Genomic DNA, 20,522 nt, shown 5'->3' on the forward strand with positions numbered 1-20,522 from the left:
CTGATATTCTGCTGCTGCTTTCTAGTTCTCTCCTCCGTTACTTGTCACCAGGCTATGCTGGGTGAATGGTCTGGTGTTGTTTTTTCTCAGGGTCTGTTACTCCCCTTAGGTTATTTTACCTCTGTACCAGGCTTTGATGCTGCTGTCTGATACTTTCTCTGACACACTAATATTAGCTATACTTTGTGCTAGTTTCTGCAGGTTCTGCCCCAGAATTTGTTGTCACCAAATTGTGCAGGTCAGTGCTGTTGCTACTATACCAGTCTCTTGTTGCTGTGTAAGGTGGTACAGAACCTGCAGGTCCTGCCGCTGTCACTGTCCCAACTATTTGCAGTAGTCTTCAGCTAGTAGCGGACGGATGGAGAGGAGTCAAAAGGACCTGCCCCCTAATCAACCTGACATGGCGTCCAGCCAATAAAATTACCTTGTAGAATGAGTCTGTCTATGATTGGCTGAGAATAGTTAATTGTCATCGTTGTACCTGAGCTGTGGGTTTCCCATGTGTTCCAGGCTTGACTACTCCGCAAGCCCTAGACTCGAGCCGTCTTGATTGTGAGACTTCTTATTCATACGCAGGTGCGGTAAACATATAAGGTTGCTTGATGGTCCCACCGTGACGTAAAGAGAATGCTCTTGCAGAAAGTAAAGAACACAGCTGTATTTATTATTAAAGACTGCCGCTGATTTTTAAAGCTGTATTATTTGTGGAAAAAAATAAAATTTTCAGCCAGCAGGTGCTATTTGAGGCAAAAATTAAATTTTCAGCCAGCAGGTCCTATTTGTGTCAAAAATACAATTTTCAGCCAGCAGGTCCTATTTGTGACAAAAATACAATTTTCAGCCAGCGACTGGTGTGTTTTTTTTAGTTAGGTGACCACGTAACTTGGAATAAAATTAGAGGTAGCCCTTGTATTGCAAAAGTCTGCCCACCCCTGGTTTAGGGGGTGTTAGGTTAGGCTGCTTAGTGTTTAATTATTTGCGTTGTGGGCTTTGGCGGTTTAGGGGTTAATAGATTTATTAACATTGCGTTGTGGGCTTTGGCGGGTTAGGGGTTAATACTTTAATATCTTTATTGTGTTGTGGGTTAATGGCGGATAAGGGGTTAATAGTTTTATTAGGTAGTTTGCTATGTTGGGGTTGGCAGATTTAGGGGTTAATGCTTTAATTATTAGTTGCAATATGGGTTTGATGGCGGATATAATGGTTAATACTTTAATTATTAGTTGTGATGTGGGTTTGATGGCAGATATAGGGGGGTTAATATACTTTTTCCTAGATTACGAGTTTTGCGGTAACAAGGGTGAGGTATTAACTTGCAAGTTATTCTCACCGCTCACTTTCATGCAACACTGGTATTACGAGTTTTCAGAAATCCGGCGTTAAAAGACAAAAAGTGAGCATAGAGCACTACATACATTATACTTATTAACCCCTAATCTGCTGCCCCCAACATCACCACCACCTACATTATATTTATTAACCCCCTAATCTGCCGCCCCCTATGTTGCTGCAACTTACCTACATTTATTAACCCCTAATCTGCAGCCCGAACGTCGCCGCCACTATAATAAACATATTAACCCATAAACTGCCGCACTCCCACCTCGCAAACATTAGTTAAATATAATTAACCCCTAATCTGCCATCCCTAACATCGCCGCCACCTACCTATATTTATTAACCTCTAATCTGCCGCCCCCAACGTCGCCGCCACTATATTAAATGTATTAACCCCTAAACCTAAGTCTAACCCTAACACCCCCTAACTTAAATATAATTGAAATAAATCTAAATAAAATTACTATCAGTAACTAAATAATTCCTATTTAAAACTAAATACTTACCTATAAAATAAATCCTAAGCTAGCTACAATATAACTAATAGTTACATTGTATCTATCTTAGGTTTTATTTTTATTTCACAAGCAAGTTTGGATTTATTTTAACTAGGTAGAATAGTTATTAAATAGTTATTAACTATATAATAACTACCTAGCTAAAATAAATACAAAAGTACCTGTAAAATAAAACTTAACCTAAGTTACATTACCACCTAACACTACACTATAATTAAATAAATTAAATAAATTAAATACAATTACCTAAATTAAATTAAATTAGCTAAAGTACAACAAAAACAAAACACTAAATTACAGAAAATAATAATCAAATTACAGATATTTAAACTAATTACACCTAATCTGATAGCCCCCCAAAATAAAAAAAAACCCTAGCCTAAACTAAACTACCAATAGCCCTTAAAAGGGCATTTTGCAGGGCATTGCCCCAAAGTAATCAGGTCTTTTACCTGTAAAAAAAAATACAAACAACCCCCCCAACAGTAAAACCCACCACCCACACAACCAACCCCCCAAATAAAAACCTAAAAAAAAAACATAAGCTCCCCATTGCCCTGAAAAGGCATTTGGATGAGCAGTTAGCTCTTTTGCCGCCCAAACCCTAACCTAAAAAACAAACAAACCTACCCAATACACCCTTAAAAAAAACTAACACTAACCCCCTGAAGATCGACTTACCCGGAGACGTCTTCATCCAATCCGGGCCGAAGTCCTCAACGAAGCCGGGAGAAGTCTTCATCCAAGCCGGGCGAAGTGGTCATCCAGATGGGCAGAAGTCTTCATCCAGGCGGCATCTTCTATCTTCAGCCATTCGGAGTGGGTCCATCTTCAAAACATCCGACGCAGAGCATCCTCTTCTGGTGACGACTAAAGCTGAATGAAGGTACCTTTAAGTGACGTCATCCAAGATGGCGTCCCTTAGATTCCAATTGGCGGCTGATAGATTTCTATCAGCCAATCGGAATTAAGGTAGAAAAAATGCTATTGGCTGATGCAATCAGCCAATAGGATTTAAGTTCAATCCTATTGGCTGATCCAATCAGCCAATAGGATTGAGCTTGCATTCTATTGGCTGTTCCAACCAGGGGTTTAGTGTTAGGTTTTTTTAAGGTTGTATTGGGTGGGGGGGGGTTTAGGTAAGGGTTTGGGCGGCAAAAGAGCTAACTGCCCTTTTAAGGGCAATGCCCATTCATAAACCCTTTTCAGGGCAATGGGGAGCTTAGGTTTTTTTTATTTAGGTTTTTATTTTGGGGGTTGGTTGTGTGGGTGGTGGGTTTTACTGTTGGGGGGGTTGTTTGTATTTTTTTACAGGTAAAAGAGCTGATTACTTGGGGCAATGCCCCGCAAAAGACCCTTTTAAGGGCTATTGGTAGTTTAGTTTAGGCTAGGGGCTTTTTTTATTTTGGGGGGGCTTTTTTTATTTTAATAGGGCTATAAGATTAGGTGTAATTAGTTTAAATATCTGTAATTTGTTTATTATTTTCTGTAATTTAGTGTGTTTTTTTGCTCTTTAGCTAATTTAATTTAATTTAGGTAATTGTATTTAATTTATTTAATTATAGTGTAGTGTTAGGTGTTAGTGTAACTTAGGTTAGGTTTTATTTTACAGGTACTTTTGTATTTTTTTTTAGCTAGGTAGTTATTAAATAGTTCATAACTATTTAATAACTATTCTACCTAGTTAAAATAAATACAAACTTGCCTGTGAAATAAAAATAAAACCCAAGATAGATACAATGTAACTATTAGTTATATTGTAGCTAGCTTAGGGTTTATTTTATAGGTAAGTATTTAGTTTTAAATAGGAATTATTTAGTTACTGATAGTAATTTTATTTAGATTTATTTAAATTATATTTAAGTTAGGGGGTGTTAGGGTTAGACTTAGGTTTAGGGGTTAATACATTTAATATAGTGGCAGTGACATTGGGGGCAGCAGATTAGGGGTTAATAAATGTAGGTAGGTGGTGGCGATGTTAGGGACGGCAGATTAGGGGTTAATTATATTGAACTAATGTTTGTGAGGCGGGAATGTGGTGGTTTAGGGGTTAATATGTTTATTATAGTGGCAGTGACGTTGGGGCAGCAGATTAGGGGTTAATAAATGTAGGTAGGTTGCGGCAACATAGGGGGCAACAGATTAGGGGTTAATAAATATAATGTAGGTGGCAGCGATGTTGGGGGCAGCAGATTAGGGGTTAATAAGTATCATGTAGGTGGCGGCGGTGTCCGGAGCGGCAGATTAAGGGTTAATAATTATAATGTAGGTGGCAGCGGTGTCCGGAGCGGCAGATTAGGGGTTAAAAAATGTATTATAGTGTTTGCTATGCGGGAGGGCCTCGGTTTAGGAGTTAATAGGTAGTTTATGGGTGTTAGTGTACTTTTTAGCACTTTAGTAATGAGTTTTATGCTACCGCGTTGTACATAAAACTCATAACTACTGACTTTCAAATGCGGTAGGAATCTTGACAGGAGAGGGTGTACCGCTCACTTTTTGGCCTCCCAGGACAGACTCGTAATACCAGCTCTATGAAAGTCCCATAGAAAAAAGACTTTACAAAGTTTACGTAGTCGTTTTCCGGTAAGGCAAAAAAAGTGTGTGGTGACCCTAAACCTGCAAGACTCGTAATACCAGCAGTAGTAAAAAAGCAGTGTTAGCACCTGTTAACGGTGCTTTTTCAGCTACCGCAAAACTCGTAATCTAGGCCCCAATTAGTTATTGCAGTGGGGGAATGCAGTTGACAGGTAGATAGATATTGAGCATGCATTAGGTGTTAGTTTATATTTTCAGGAAGTTACAGGAGTTACGGTGCTCACATACTTGCTTGCTGCGACTGCCTTTGTGTGGCGAGGTGAAAATGGAGTAAAATTTCTCCATTTTTGCCAAGTAAGTCCTTGCGCTGAATATGTGATACCGATTTGCGACGCGGTCCCATGTTAGCTTATGGGAGTAAAAATTTCGGCCGCCGGGTGAAATCTATGTGCCGCATTTATAGGCGGCAATGTATATTGGATATCAAAACCGCGTAAAAAGCGGTGGCGTCAACTTTTGCAGGCGACGCCCCATATGTAATGGAGCCCCATAATTGTTTCTAGTAGTGGTGAGGGCACATTTCCACTAAGCCAAGGGTAAATTTCCAACTGAATTGTACAACCAAACTACATCACACAGATACTTGTGGAATTACTGTTTTAATTTGCATTTTTATAAAACCATTGCATTTCTTTCAATGTTTGTCTCTGCAAAATACAAGTAATATTAACCTTACAATTGTTATTAGGGAATAGGTTTGCCAGTGGTATACTCACACTTGTTGCATTATACTGATATTACATAGCATACAGGTGAAACTCGAAAAATTAGAATATCGTGCAAAAGTTCATTTATTTCACTAATGCAACTTAAAAGGTGAAACTAATATTAGAGATAGGCTCATTACATGCAAAGCAAGATAGTTCAAGCTGTGATTTGTCATAATTGTGATGATTATGGCTTACAGCTCATGAAAACCCCAAATCCACAATCTCAGAAAATTAGAATATTGTGAAAGGTGCAATATTCTAGGTTTAAAGTGTCCCACTCTATTCAGCTAATTAAGCCATAACACCTGCAAAGGGTTCCTGAGCCTTTAAAAAGTCTCTCAATCTGGTTCAGTAGGAATTACAATCATGGGAAAGACTGCTGACCTAACAGTTGTGCGGAAAACCATCATTGACACCCTCCATATGGAGGGAAAGCCTCAAAAGGTAATTGCAAAAGAAGTTGGATGTTCCCAAAGTGCTGTAGCAAAGCACATTAATAGAAAGTTATATGGAAGGGAAAAGTGTGGAAGAAAAAGGTGCACATGCAGCAGGGATGACCGCAGCCTGGAGAGGATTGTCAGGAAAAGGCCATTCAAAAGTGTTGGGGACTTTCACAAGAGCCACCACACACAGACTGATCCTGTACAAGGGCTTCAAATGTCATATTCCTCTTGTCAAGCCACTCCTGAACAACAAACAATGTCAGAAGCGTCTTACCTGGGATAAAGAAAAACAGACCTGGTCTGTTGCTCAGTGGTCCAAAGTCCTCTTTTCTGATGAGAGCAAATTTTGCATCTAATTTGGAAACCAAGGACCCAGAGTATGGAAGAAGAATGGAGAGGCACACACTGCAAGAAACTTGAAGTCCAGTGTGAAGTTTCCACAGTCTGTGTTGATTTGGGGAGCCATGTCATCTGCTGGTGTTGGTCCACTGTGCTTCATTAAGTCCAGGGTCAACTCAGCCATCTACCAGGAGATTTTGGAGCAATTCATGCTTCCTTCTGCAGACGAGCTCTATGGGGACGCTGACTTCATTTTCCAGCCCACCCTGCCAAAAGCAGCAAAACCTGGTTCAATGACCGTGGGATTACTGTGCTTGATTGACCAGTAAACTTACCTGACCTCAACCCCATAGAGAATCTATGGGGCATTGCCAAGAGAAAGATGAGAGACATGAGACCAAACAATGCAGAAGAGCTGAAGGCCGCTATTGAAGCATCCTGGTCTTCCATAACACCTCAGCAGTGCCACAGGCTGATAGCTTCTAAACCACGCCGCATTGAGGCAGTAATTGCTGCAAAAGGGGCCCAAACCAAGTACTGAGTACATACAGTATGCATGCTTATACTTTTCAGAGGTCCGATATTGTTCTATGTACAATCCTTGTTTTATTGATTGCATGTAATATTCTGATTTTCTGAGATTGTGGATTTGGGGTTTTCATGAGCTGTAAGCCATAATCATCACAATTATGACAAATCACAACTTGAACTATCTTGCTTTGCATGTAATGAGTCTATCTCATTTATTAGTTTCACCTTTTAAGTTGTATTAGTGAAATAAATTACCTTTTGCACGATATTCTAATTTTTCGAGTTTGACCTGTACGTTTGCTAATCACTGATTTATTAACACGATTATTTTTGCTATTGCTGTTTGAATGCCGCTTTATTATTGTTTCACTGTTAATAAATTGTATTTTAATTTATGACTAACATTATCCTATGTTAATTACACTTTGGGGGCACTTACAAAAAGAGTATAGGAATATTTTTGTTTAGAGAGTGTTGTCTTATCCAGAGTACTAGTATATGTGTTTATTCTATTTTATTAAAGGTACAAATACCATTGTGAATTGTTCCTATTTAGACTATCTGGAACTTTCACTATTACAGCTTAGGCAATGCCACCTCTCACTAGCTTTATTACTCCTGCTCCCTCTAGCAAAATGGGTGAACTACTGCTTCACCACTGTCCTCTGACATTTCAGCTACTCCTTTGTCTAGGGGTATAATAAGTAATATTTGGTGCGTGCATTGCCAGTAATTAGTGGCATATAATTATATCACTGAGAACATTATACACAGTGAGGTCACAAAAAGTAAAAGCACTTAAAGGGACAGTCTACACGAGAATTTGTATTGTTTTAAAAGATAATCACTTTATTATCCATTTCCCAGTTTTGCATAACCAACACAGTTATATTAATATACTTTGTACATCTATGATTACCTTGTATCTAAGCCACTGCATACTGCCCCCTTATTTTAGTTATTTTGACAGACATGCATTTTAGCCAATCAGTGCAGACTCCTAGGTAACTCCACGTGCGTGAGCACAATATTATCTATAGAGCACACATGAACTAACACCCTCTAGTTGTGAAAACTGTCAAAATGCATTCAGATAAGAGGCAGCCTTCAAGGGCTATTAAATTATCATATGACCTACCTAGCTTTAGCTTTCAACTAAGAATACCAAGCGAACAAAGCAAAATTGATGATAAAAGTGAATTGGAAACATGCCCTGTTGAGGTTTCCGGAGGAGGAGCACAGGTGTGTGATCAGGTGCTGCACCTGTTCTGATCTCTCCTACCTACAAGCTGTTGGTGTGGAACCGCGCCTAAAACCCTCTAGTTTAGGGTGGCTTGTATTGCTGAATATCACCGCTGCTGGAAACTCCATAGTGCCTTGACAATGCACTAAATAGCTGCAGGTAGCAGCCCTGAAAAAGGACTTATCACTACACTAATATCTTTTAAAATAAAAAAAAAAAATGGTTGTTGTCACACAGTCTCTCTATCAAGCCGAGGCAACCCAAGAAAAAGTGCTCAGCTAAATCGACAGGCAAGTTAAATTCCTGATTATTGCTGAATAATCTGAAACGGAGGACGGAGGTGAGAGGCGCTGCACTTATTCCAAGTTGTCTGGATTCTGAGAACTTACCTGTCTCCTGTTTACAGCTTAATTGAATACTCAGGAGTTGGAGCCGGAGCTCCCTGTACATCATACCGGCATTTGCGGCTGGAGCAGTGGGTGCGGATGGTGTAGCCTGCTGTTTTTTCTTTGTGTATTCCTGTGTTGAAGTGGCATTCCCCCTCCCACCGGTGCTGCGTGAGGGGGGGCCACCGCCGGAGGAGACGGGTCGATCCCTGACGCAGTGTTGGTTCCGGGGAGGATAACGCGGAGCTGCTGCAGCGGTAGTTGTGGCTGCCTTCCCCCCCCGCTCTGCCCACTTTATTCCGTCTCTAGCCAAAGTGACGAGACTCAGGAGTGATATTGATGTCGGCTGGTGGCGTGATTGTAGTAACATATGAGTCATACCTTTGAGAATAGCTGACCTGCTTTTTTGAAACAAACGCAAGAGCCGAGGATATTGGTACCCTTGTGTCACAGACTGTTGATTTGTTTCCCGGCACTCGCTGTTCCCTCGATCTGGAAGACGCTCCCCTTCCCACCGATGCTGCGTGAGGGGGGGCTGAGGATGAGGTTCGCTGGCTGTCCCCTGCTCAAAAATTAGTCTATCTGTTATGGGTAACGTAGAACTCTTGGGATAAAATTTGCAGTTTTGTCTTCTCTATCAGCTGCCTCTACCCTGGAATGACTTGGCTCAGTACTGGACCTTTATTATTTGCTCTTTTTTTTCCCTTTTTTGGGGGTTTTCCAAATGATATTAATGTACATAACCTATAAGCTATGATAGTTGGCCTGACCCTGATTTAAATAACAGCTATTGGCCTGCAAGCGTTGTATAACACCTAAACTTGTTAGGTTTCTTTCTCTTTAGCTTGTATTCACGATAAGTTAAAACCTAGAACCCTCTAGTTTTTAACTGGTATATATTTCTCCCTGAAACCGTATGCTGTTAATATGTAGCAGCAAAATGTGAAACATTGTATTATCATATTTCCTGAACCATTTAGACTGTTACTAACTGTCTGGGGGTTTTCATTTGTTTCTCTTCTAGACCCACAGCAAAGGTACTATAACACTGGATTACTTTATATAGCTTTGTTTAAGTTCTGAAGCTACATCCAGTTGTATTAAAATACACCATGAGTATTGGTTTCATAGAAGTAAAATATATTTATTTTAGAGGTGTGTTTGACCCTGATATAAATAACGGCTATTGGCCTATCCCCCTAGTTTCTAATTGGTATACATTTCCTTTGGATACTGTATGTTGTTAATGTGTAGCAGCAAAATGTGAAACATTGTATTATCATATTTCCTGAACCATATAGACTGCTACTAAATGACTGGGGTTTTTTTTTTCTTTTTTCTTTCTCAGACCCACAGCAAATGTATTATAACATAGGATTACTCTACATAGCTTTGTTTAAGTTTTAAAGTTACATTAACTTGTGTTAAAATATACCACGAGCATTGGTTTCATAGAAGTGTATTATACTCATTCTAGAGGTGTGTTAATAGCCTACAAGTAATCTTGTGTGCTAGACACACACAGGTAAAACAATCTGAGTATCAACTAGTTTAAAAGTACCTTAAAAGCTGATTTTTTCTAAAATTTATAAAATATTGAACTGATGGCCTCGGACTAGGAGGCCTGTGTTGTTAAATACTGTTTTTTCTGTTCTTAGCTGAAGATTTAAAACGGTATTTTAATTACTAATTGAGGACCTTCTCAAAGGTTAGAAAGCTGCAGGCTCCAAAGTAGGACCCCTTTTCTGTGTTATGATACATCTTACCCTGTCACCAGCATGACTGAACCTGACTCACTTAGTTCACGGTTATTCTTTTTTTTTTCTCTCTCCCTTCAGAGGAGAAGATAAACTTAAACAATACACAAAAGAGTGCACCTTTTTTTTTTATCACATATCCTTCTCACTTCCCTCCCTTCTTCAGTAGATTAGTTTGTCTCTTTCTTCTTTTTCCTCTCCCCCACAATTCATTCCCATTATTTTATGGATAAATTTCTACATACACAATCTCGCACATCACCTTCAGTCATGTCGGCTAGACAGAAGGATAAAAAACACAGACTTAATCCAGAGCCTGCGGGTGAGCCACAATTGGTAACCCAAGAATCGTCAAATTTACTTGATTCTGCTGATACACAGTCTCTAGTCTTAAATATCTCTGCTGCTCTTGCACCCAAGTTTGATTCACTCAGAATAGAAATCAAACAAGATATTGTGCAGCTTGCTACAGAAGTCAAACAATTTTCAGAAAGATTTTCTGAAGTTGAACAGAGAGTCTCTGACTTAGAAGATCTCACTCTAGCCCAAAACAGTAAAATAGAAGCCACTTCCTCAGCCCTTGCTAAATTGCAAAATAAAGTAGAAGACTTGGAAAATCGCGCTAGGCGCAATAACCTGAAAGTAGTGGGGGTACCTGAGGGGAAGCAGTTTGAGGATCTAAATAAATTTATAACACAAACATTACCAGCATTGCTTAATATACCTCAAACTCAGCCAGTTATAGAAAGGGTACACAGGTTAGGGCCACCACCTTTATCTAAAGAAAATATGAGGCCGAGGCCAATTATAGCTAAATTCCTGAACTACCAGGACAAGATTACATTCTTGCAAGCATTTCGGAAAAATCAACCTATATTACTGGAAGGTACAAAAATCCTATTATTTCAGGACTATGCAGCTGAAACTGCCTCAAAAAGAAGGCAGTTGGCTCCGATAAGTACTAGGTTCATACAGCAGGGGCTGCGAGCGACAATTTTACATCCTGCCAGGTTGCGACTTGTGTGTAACAACACTTTGCATTTTTTTTATTCTGCCCGCACGGCAGAATCTTTTTTCACCAAAAACTGCACACCTGAGCAGTTGAGGTGACACACTATTTAGTTTCCTTCTCCCTGGTAAAAATTAGAATAGATCTGATATTTTTTCTCTCTCTTCTAAGATGGGCCCTTTTCAGCAAATGGGCAACAGACGGCTCAGGTGGACTGGCCGTATGCTTTGGGGTTTTTCTTCTTCCTTTTTTTTTTTTTTTTTTTTTTTTTTTCTTCTTCCCCTTTCTCCCTCACCATCTTCCCTTCTTGAACATAGATACCTATTATAATGTCTGGGATTACATTTACTTCATGGAACATAGGGGGGCTAACTTCTCCTATTAAGAGAAAAACGATAATTTCTTATTTGAAGAAAATAGGTACTGCTATTGCTTTTCTACAAGAAACCCATTTAAAGACTCAAGAAATTCTTAAACTAAAATCTTCTTGGGTTAAGGAGGTCTTTTTTTCATCTAGTTCTAGCCGAAAAGGCGGAGTTGCTATTCTTCTGGGTAAAAAAATTAATTATGAGATAATACACAGTGAATCAGATGAGGAGGGGAGATATATCATACTGAAAATTAAGGCTGCTAATGTTTTGTATACTTTATGCAATGTATATGCTCCAAATGTTTTCAATCTCTCATTTTGGGATACACTTCAGGCCAGGCTTATGACATGTGCAGAGGGTTTTTTAATTTTAGCCGGTGATTTTAATATGGCTCCTCAATACCCAATTGATAGAATGAGGCAGCAGCCATTAGTCAAAAAAACTAAAAGAGACAATCTCGAGGCAAAGTTGTTTTCCAGGATCTTTTCTAATTTGAGAGTTAAGGATATTTGGAGGATATTGAATCCGGATACACGTGATTTTACATGTCTCTCAAAAGCACATAAATCATTGTCACGGATTGATTTATTTTTGGTTGATGAAAGACTTTGTAAACACAAAGTATCAGCTCAAATTTTGCCTATTGCAGTATCTGACCATGCTCCAATATGCTTCGAGATTTATACGTCTGGCCTTTCACATACAAGTACTCGTTTTTTTTTCCCTAAATATTTGTCTGCTGATTGTGGATTTAGAGGCTTCCTCGAAACTAAGTTTCTGGACTTTGCCTTGTTCAATGCGGAGGCTAGAGCCTGTCCTTCTTTGTTCTGGGAAACTGCTAAAGCAGTGCTGAGGGGGGAAATCCTGGCATATACCATTAGGCGCACCAAGAAATTTAAAAAACGTGAAACTGAACTCCTTTGTGCAGTTACAAATGCTTATAACTCATATCTATTAGAAAAGACGTCTCAGAAATGGGCTAAATATATTACTGCATTAGAAGAGAGAGATTCATTTCTACTTTATAAATCCACTCAGCAGGAAGTTCGGTTTTCTGCGAAACTTTATAAATATGGGAATAAGACTGGAAAACTCTTGGCTAGATTGGTAAGGCAGGACTTGGGTTCTCAACTAATAGATTCCTTAGAAAAAGAGGGTCAGATGTTTAGTTCCTCTCAGGATCTTGTTCAGATTTTCTATGATTACTACAAGGGAATATACTCCCCCAGGATTTCTGACTTCACAGAACGTCAAAAATTTTGGGAAGAAATCTCTTCTCCATTATTAACACCTAGTCTAATTGAGGAACTTGAATCCCCCATTACGGAAATAGAAGTTGCAAAGGCAATTAAAAATCTGGCATATAACAAAGCACCCGGTCCGGATGGAATACCTAATGAGTTCTATAAAATGATACCTTCCACCGTAATACCTGATTTAACTTCATTATTTAACTATATATATATATAGAGGGAAATGAACCCTCATCTAATTTTACAGCTTCACACACGTCTTTAATCTTAAAAAAGGGCAAAGATGCAAGTATGGTGGAATCATATAGACCCATAGCTTTGATGAACACCGATTATAAATTGTTGACTATGATTCTCGCCCAGAGGCTCCAGTCCCTTCTTCCTTTGATTATTAGCCCAGATCAGGCTGGGTTTATGAAGAATAGGAATTCTGCGGCCAAAATAAGGGAACTCCTGCTCACCCTGGATTACTTTTCGAATGGTATCGATGCTGATTGTCCAGAGGAGGGAGGTATTTCAGACTTTGCAATTTTGGCTATAGACGCCGAAAAGGCCTTTGACTCAGTTTATCATGATCATCTTCTATTTTCTTTAGAACAATTTGGGCTAAAAGGTAATTTTGCTAAGTTCATTGAAAAATTATATCGCACAGCCTCCACAAGAATGATAGTAAATGGCCAGCTGTCCCCAGAAATAATCTTGCATAGGGGGACTAGGCAGGGGTGTCCCCTCTCCCCGCTCCTTTTCAATATTGCTATAGAACCCTTTGCTATAATGATAAGACAGAGATTGGAGGGGATTGGGGTGGCTGGGCGGGAGTTGAAAATAGCATTATATGCTGATGATATTCTCATTTATCTTTCTAATTTACGTAGAAATTTACCTATTCTCTTATCAACTATACAACAATTTGGTTCCTTCTCAGGATATAAGGTAAATATAAAGAAATCTGAACTTCTCTGGATAAGGCACACAGACAGCTCTCCTATAAATGTACCCTTCTCTATAGTGAATGACTCATTTAGATATTTGGGTATAAATGTCTCAAGTAATCCTGATTCTTGGTACTCCCTGAACATTCTTCCTGTGTTGAATAAGGTCAAATCAGTTTTTAAGAATTGGCAGACTTTACCGTTGTCCTTGTCCGGACGCATAGCAGCCTATAAGATGATCTTATTGCCAAAAATACTATATGTCCTGCAAAATACTCCTTTGATTTTAAGGAAGAACGATTTGAGTTTGTTCAATTCACAGCTCCGGTTTTTCCTGTGGCAGGGTAGGAAACCCAGAATATCACTTGCAAAACTCTCCCTTCCAATAGGATCCGGAGGCTTGGCTTTACCTGATTTACGAGTTTATAATTATGTATTTCTGGTTCGTATTCTGGCAGATTGGCTTTTTGCTCATAACTATGTTACAAACAATGATTTAGAGAGAAGTATTTTGTATCCTTTTTCACCTATTGCGCTGATTCATCTCGACACTACTCACATCCCACCCCAAGTTAAACGTTGTAGATCTATATATAATATAATTCTAGCTTGGAAAAAGATATGTACTTTGTTAGGAATAGAACACCGGGTGTCGAGATTCCTAGGTTTTCTGGGGAACCCACAATTTCAGTTAGGAACACCATCTTCAATCTTTTTAGAGTGGAAGACCCAAGGGCTTGTTAATGTTTTTCAGATGCTTGACATAGAAAAAAGATGTGTGAAATCATTTGATGCTCTTAGGGTGGAATTCAATATCTCCCAGAGAAACTTTTTTGCCTATCTTCAGGCTAGACACTATGCTATGAAGTTAGTGAATGAGTACGGCTGGAACTGGTCACTGGGGCATATAGAGAACTGGTTTACTCTGGCAAAAAATGGACTTATGTCAATATCTCCATGCTATCTGATTATTGTCTCAGATAGGGGTACAATTAATCTTGATAAAATTGCTATTAACTGGGCAACATTGTTATCTCAGGAAGTAGAATCTAAAATACCTTCTCTCTCGATTCGAAAGGTTTCTCAAACAACCCTTTCTGCCACATGGAGAGAATCTCATTTGAAGTTGTTACATATGACATATTTTACACCAGAAAAAGGAGCGAGATGCGGCAGTATGAATTTTACTATATGTCCTAAATGCTCGTTTCCCTATGCAAATCTTCTGCACATGTTATGTACCTGCCCTAAAATTAAAAACGTATGGTCCAAAGTCCAATTTTGGCTATGCAAGATACTAAAACTCTCATCATTAAATTTGACAAGCAGACACATAATTTTCCTCTATCTTGACCCAGAAGATAGACAACTCAATGTGAAGTTTATTAATATAACTATACTGGCTGTTAGATATCTTATTTTTAAAAAATGGAAAACACTCACGGTCCCTAGCATATCAGAAATGAAAAACTGTCTAAAAAAACAATGTATTCTTGAACAATACAATATTAGCGTTGATAATGATGTCCAGGTTGTTAAATTCTTTCTCAAATGGTCAGCATTCATAAAAGCTTTTTCTCCTACGGAAATTGAATATTTGATACATCCCTTACGTAATTCTGAACTAGTTCTGCTGGGGAGATGGTGAAGGGTTCTCTTTCCCCCCCCCCTTTTTTTTTTTTTTTTTCTCTCTCTATTATTTTTTTTTTTTTTTTTTTTTGGGGCGCTGTGTTGTTTTTCTATGTAAAAATAAAAACTCAACAAGGTATAGAGTATTAAGAAGCATAGTGTTATCACATGGGTTATTCTTATTATTTATATAAGGCACATTCAAAGAGTTGATGTATAGCTATAACATAGTATTGAATGTGCAATATTTTGTATACTATATGTACATTTGTTATACCCAAGCTATGCTTTGGAAAAAGCTTTACTTGTGTTTATACTCAATGGCTATGTTTCTTTTATTATTATCTGATTGTTATGGGTCCTTGTTGGATATAAATAAATATTTTTAAAAAAAAAATGACATGCCCTATCTGAATCATGAAAGTTTATTTTTGACTAGACTGTCCATTTAAGTACTTTTGTTAAGGGTATTTGGGTTCAGTATCTGTCCCTTTAACTTGTAATACGACTGCAATAAGCGTGTTAATAGCACTAACTATGCTATCCATTAAAAGTATAGGAAGCGCTAAAAAAAGTATGGCCCACATTAAGATGCTTTGGTTAAAAATGGTAATTATCCACTTCAAATACCTGATTGTGCGTTGTTTGTAGAGGGAGCCTAAGCGCAAGATAGCGCCTCCTGTGCTATTGATTGTGCTCCACTTGTAATCTAGCCCTATATGTATAACACAAATATAGATTTTTTTTTCTTTTAAAGTGCACTTCTTTCTAAATAACCCCTTATTACCCTAGCTGCTATATCCCAATAATAGCCTTAATGAAACTTAACTATGCCCTAGTTACTAAAATGTGTTTTAGTGTATTTGTGGCTTCAGTAGAGGGTAGGGAAATTCTCAGCAATACAAAGGTAAAAGAAAATCTAAGAGCAGGAGGCCCAGCTAAATAAGGTACACTTGACTGGAAGATACACATCACTTCTGTCTCTTTAACCCCTTGTTTAGTGGATAGGACACCAATGCAACCCTCTCTGGCAGCTAAGGGGTTATACACACATATGAAACAAGCACATCTAGCAAGATTACAGTGTACTACACTTACCAAATGAGCACATTGTAGAGACATTGAACGGTGGGAAGCAGACTGATAGAAAGGCATGTGGGCCCTATTTTATTATTGTCCATCTTGTCATCCTCTAAGCAAATAATGCTTTTCCAAACAGAAGCTCAGGAGTGGTGCTGAAGGAAATGGTCAACTCAATTATCATTTAGGGATATATTTATTATAGTGCGAGCGGACATGATACGATGAAGCGTATCATGTCAGCTGCACGTCGATAAATGCTGACAGCATACGCTGTTAGCATTTATCATTGCACCAGCAGTTCTTGTGTGGTGCAATGCCACCCCCTGCAGATTCGCGGCCAATCGGCCACTAGCAGGGGGTGTCAATCAACGCAATCGTATTCGATTGGGTTGATTTCTGTCCGCAGTCGCAGAGCAGGTGGACAAGTTATGAAGCAGCGGTCATACGGAGCTTGATAAATCAGCCCCATAGAGTGTAGAATTCCTCACTTAATACAAATCAGCTGCATAGTGGATGATATTGCATGTAATGGATTATTATGTATGATACTGATGCAAAATCGTCAAGCAGCCACTCCACAATCATTTTTACAATTGTATTTCTTACCTGCATTAGACCAAAGCATGTCCCATCGTCACTCCATCCATTTTTATGATAATTCCCACTACGGGTCTCACGAGAAGTTATTCCACCAAGCAGAGCTGGATCCACTCTATGCCTTCTAGCAACATTATTGATTCTTGTCTTATATTTATTCAGACTTTGGAGATCATCGTCTGCCATACGATGAGAAGCTTTCACACCTTTAAAAGTAAAGGCGCATAATGAAAAGTAAAGTAACACTATATAGAGACCAACTGCACCAACAAGCAAGAGAGCATTTTAGGAGGAAGAATGAGTGATACAAATAACATTGGTGAAATATGTCATTTGTATTAATTGTATCTGCTGAGTACTGTCAGTGGCATTATGCATCACATCACAAACAGCACTCAGAGCATGCATGGGAGGCAAATACTTATAACCAATATTGCATCATCAAAAAATGATCACTTTTGCATGGATAACTTAACCACAGCATTTCGGCACATAATGCTATTCTGCAAAATATGTTTGAATTTAAAATTCATATGTAACTGCCACTTTAAGCTTTTTAGGCCCTTATATTTTCATGTTGTTATTGCACTAATGTTATAATATGCATTACTGCACTGTTGCCATATAGGCACATGCATGCTCCGAAGTCTACCTATGCTCTACAACAAAGGATACCAAGAAAATAAAGACAATTTGATAAAGGAAGAGTATTGGGGACATTTTTTTAATTGCATGCTCTGTCTAAACAATGAAAGTTTAATTTTGACTTTCATATAACTTTTATTATACTATATAATTTACTTTATTCTCTTGGTATCTTTTTTTAACATACATAGGTAGGCACAGGATCAGGAATGCACTAGTGGGATCTAGCTGATGATTGGTGGCTGCACATTTATGCTTAATTTCATTGGATTACCCAATGTGTTCAGCTAGCACCCAGTAGTGCATTACTGCTCCTTTAACCCCTTAACGACCAAGGACGTACGCCACACGTCCTCAAAAAAAAGTCAGTTAATGACCGAGGACGTGTGGCGTACGTCCTTGGTCTGGAAAGCAGCTGGAAGCGATCCTGCTCGCTTCCAGCTGCTTTCCGGTTATTGCAGTGATGCCTCGATATGGAGGCATCCTGCAATAACCCCCCTTGGCCATCCGATGCAGAGAGAGCCACTCTGTGGCCCTCTCTGCACCGGACATCGATGGCCGGTATCGTTGGTGGGTGGGAGCTTACGTGGGAGGCGGGTGGCGGCCATCGGTGCGCTATGTGGAGTGGAGGGGGGCGGGATCGGGGGGCGGGAGCTACGGGGGTGCGCACGGGAGCGCGCGCGTGCACGGGGGTGGTGGGCAGGCGCGTGCACGGGGCGGGAGCGGGTGGGAACCGCTACACTACAGAAAAAAAAAAGTTAAAAAGTTGAAAAAACCCCCCACTAAAATGCAATCTAAGGGTCCTGGAAGGGGTTGGGGGTTGGTCTCGGTGGGGGGGGAAAGCTACACTACAGAAAAGGGAATTAAAAAAAAAAAAGGCACATTTTGTTACAAAACTGGGTACTGGCAGACAGCTGCCAGTACCCAAGATGGCGCCCATTATTGCAGAGGGGAAGGGTTAGAGAGCAGTTTGGTGGGGGATCAGTGAGGTTGGGGTCTAAGGGGGGATCCTACACATCAGCATATGTAAATATGCTTTTTTTTTTTTTTAAAAAAAGGGCCAAATACCTTTTATTTTAGTACTGGCAGAGTTTCTGCCAGTACTTAAGATGGCGGGGACAATTGTGGGGTGGGGGAGGGAAGAGAGCTGTTTGGGAGGGATCAGGGGGTCTGATGTTTCAGGTGGGAGGCTGAGCTCTACACTAAAGCTAAAATTAACCCTGCAAGCTCCCTACAAGCTACATAATTAACCCCTTCACTGCTAGCCATAATACACGTGTGATGCGCAGCGGCATTTAGAGGCCTTCTAATTACCAAAAAGCAATGCCAAAGCCATATATGTCTGCTATTTCTGAACAAAGGGGATCCCAGAGAAGCATTTACAACCATTTGTGCCATAATTGCAGAAGGTGTTTGTAAATAATTTCAGTGAGAAACCTAAAATTGAGAAAAAATTAACGTTTCTTTTAATTTGATCGCATTTAGCAGTGAAATGGTGGCATGAAATATACCAAAATTGGCCTAGATCAATACTTGGGGTTGTCTACTACACTACACTAAAGCTAAAACTACCCCAAAAAGCTCCCTACATGCTCCCTAATTAACCCCTTCACTGCTGGGCATAATACACGTGTGGTGCGCAGTAGCATTTAGCGGCCTTCTAATTACCAAAAAGCAACACCAAAGTCATATATGTCTGCTATTTCTGAACAAAGGGGATCCCAGAGAAGAATTTACAACCATTTATGCCATAATTGCACAAGCTGTTTGTAAATAATTTAAGTTAGAAACCAAAAGTTTATGAAAAAATTTGTGAAAAGTGAACAATTTTTTCTATTTGATTGCATTTGGCGGTGAAATGGTGGCATGAAATATACCAAAATGGGCCTAGATCAATACTTTGGGTTGTCTACTAAAAAAAAATATATACATGTCAATGAGTCAGATTTTGGGGGTCAAAGTTAGAAAAAGTGTGTTTTTTTCCATTTTTTCCTCATATTTTATAATTTTTTTTATAGTAAATTATAAGATATGATGAAAATAATGGTATCTTTAGAAAGTTCATTTAATGGCGAGAAAAACGGTATATAATATGTGTGGGTACAGTAAATGAGTAAGAGGAAAATTACAGCTAAACACAAACACCTCAAAAATGTAAAAATAGCCTTGGTCCCAAACGGACAGAAAATGGAAAAGTGATGTGGTCATTAAGGGGTTAACCCCTTAATGACCGGACCATTTTTCAATTTTCTTACCCTTAATGACAATGGCTATTTTTACATTTCTGCAGTGTTTGTGTTTAGCTGTAATTTCCCTCTTACTCATTTACTGTACCCACACATATTATATACCGTTTTTCTCGCCATTAAATGGACTTTCTAAGGATACCATTATTTTCATCATATCTTATAATTTCCTATAAAAAAAATATAAAATATGAGGAAAAAATTGAAAAAAACACACTTTTTCTAACTTTGACCCCCAAAATCTGTTACACATCTACAATCACCAAAAAACACCTATGCTAAATAGTTTCTAAATTTTGTCCTGAGTTTAGAAATACCCAATGTTTACATGTTCTTTACTTTTTTTGCAAGTTATAGGGCCATAAATACAAGTAGTACTTTGCTATTTCCAAACAACTTTTTTTCAAAATTAGCGCTAGTTACATTGGAACCCTGATATCTGTCAGGAATACCTGAATATCCCTTGACATGTATATATTTTTTTTTAGAAGACAACCCAAAGTATTGATCTAGGCCCATTTTGGTATATTTCATGCCACCATTTCACCGCCAAATGTCATCAAATAAAAAAAAAAGTTCACTTTTTCACAAATTTTGTCACAAACTTTAGGTTTCCCACTGAAATTATTTACAAACAGCTTCTGCAATTAAGGCACAAATGGTTGTAAATGCTTCTTTGGGATCCCCTTTGTTCAGAAATAGCAGACTTATATGGCTTTGGGGTTGCTTTTTGGTAAGTAGAAGGCCGCTAAATGCTGCTGCGCACCACACGTAAATTATGCCCAGCAGTTAAGGGGTTAAATTAGGTAGCTTGTAGGGAGCTTGCAGGGTTAATTTTAGCTTTAGGGTAGAGATCAGCCTCCCACCTGACACATCCCACCCCCTGATCCCTCCCAA

At 38.9% G+C, this 20,522-nt stretch overlaps 1 protein-coding gene across 1 annotated transcript in view; it reads right to left on the bottom strand.

The window, feature by feature from the left end:
• Window positions 1–20,522, bottom strand: part of LOC128651929 (lysozyme g-like) — a 37,769-nt gene that overhangs the window by 6,853 nt on the left and 10,394 nt on the right. Inside the window, exon 2 of the mRNA XM_053704893.1 lies at window positions 16,744–16,940. Within this exon, the coding sequence (XP_053560868.1) occupies window positions 16,744–16,940 (197 nt within the window). The remainder of the gene's footprint in view (window positions 1–16,743; window positions 16,941–20,522) is intronic.

This window comes from Bombina bombina, chromosome 3, assembly GCF_027579735.1.
Source record: "Bombina bombina isolate aBomBom1 chromosome 3, aBomBom1.pri, whole genome shotgun sequence".
Classification (NCBI taxonomy): domain Eukaryota; kingdom Metazoa; phylum Chordata; class Amphibia; order Anura; family Bombinatoridae; genus Bombina; species Bombina bombina.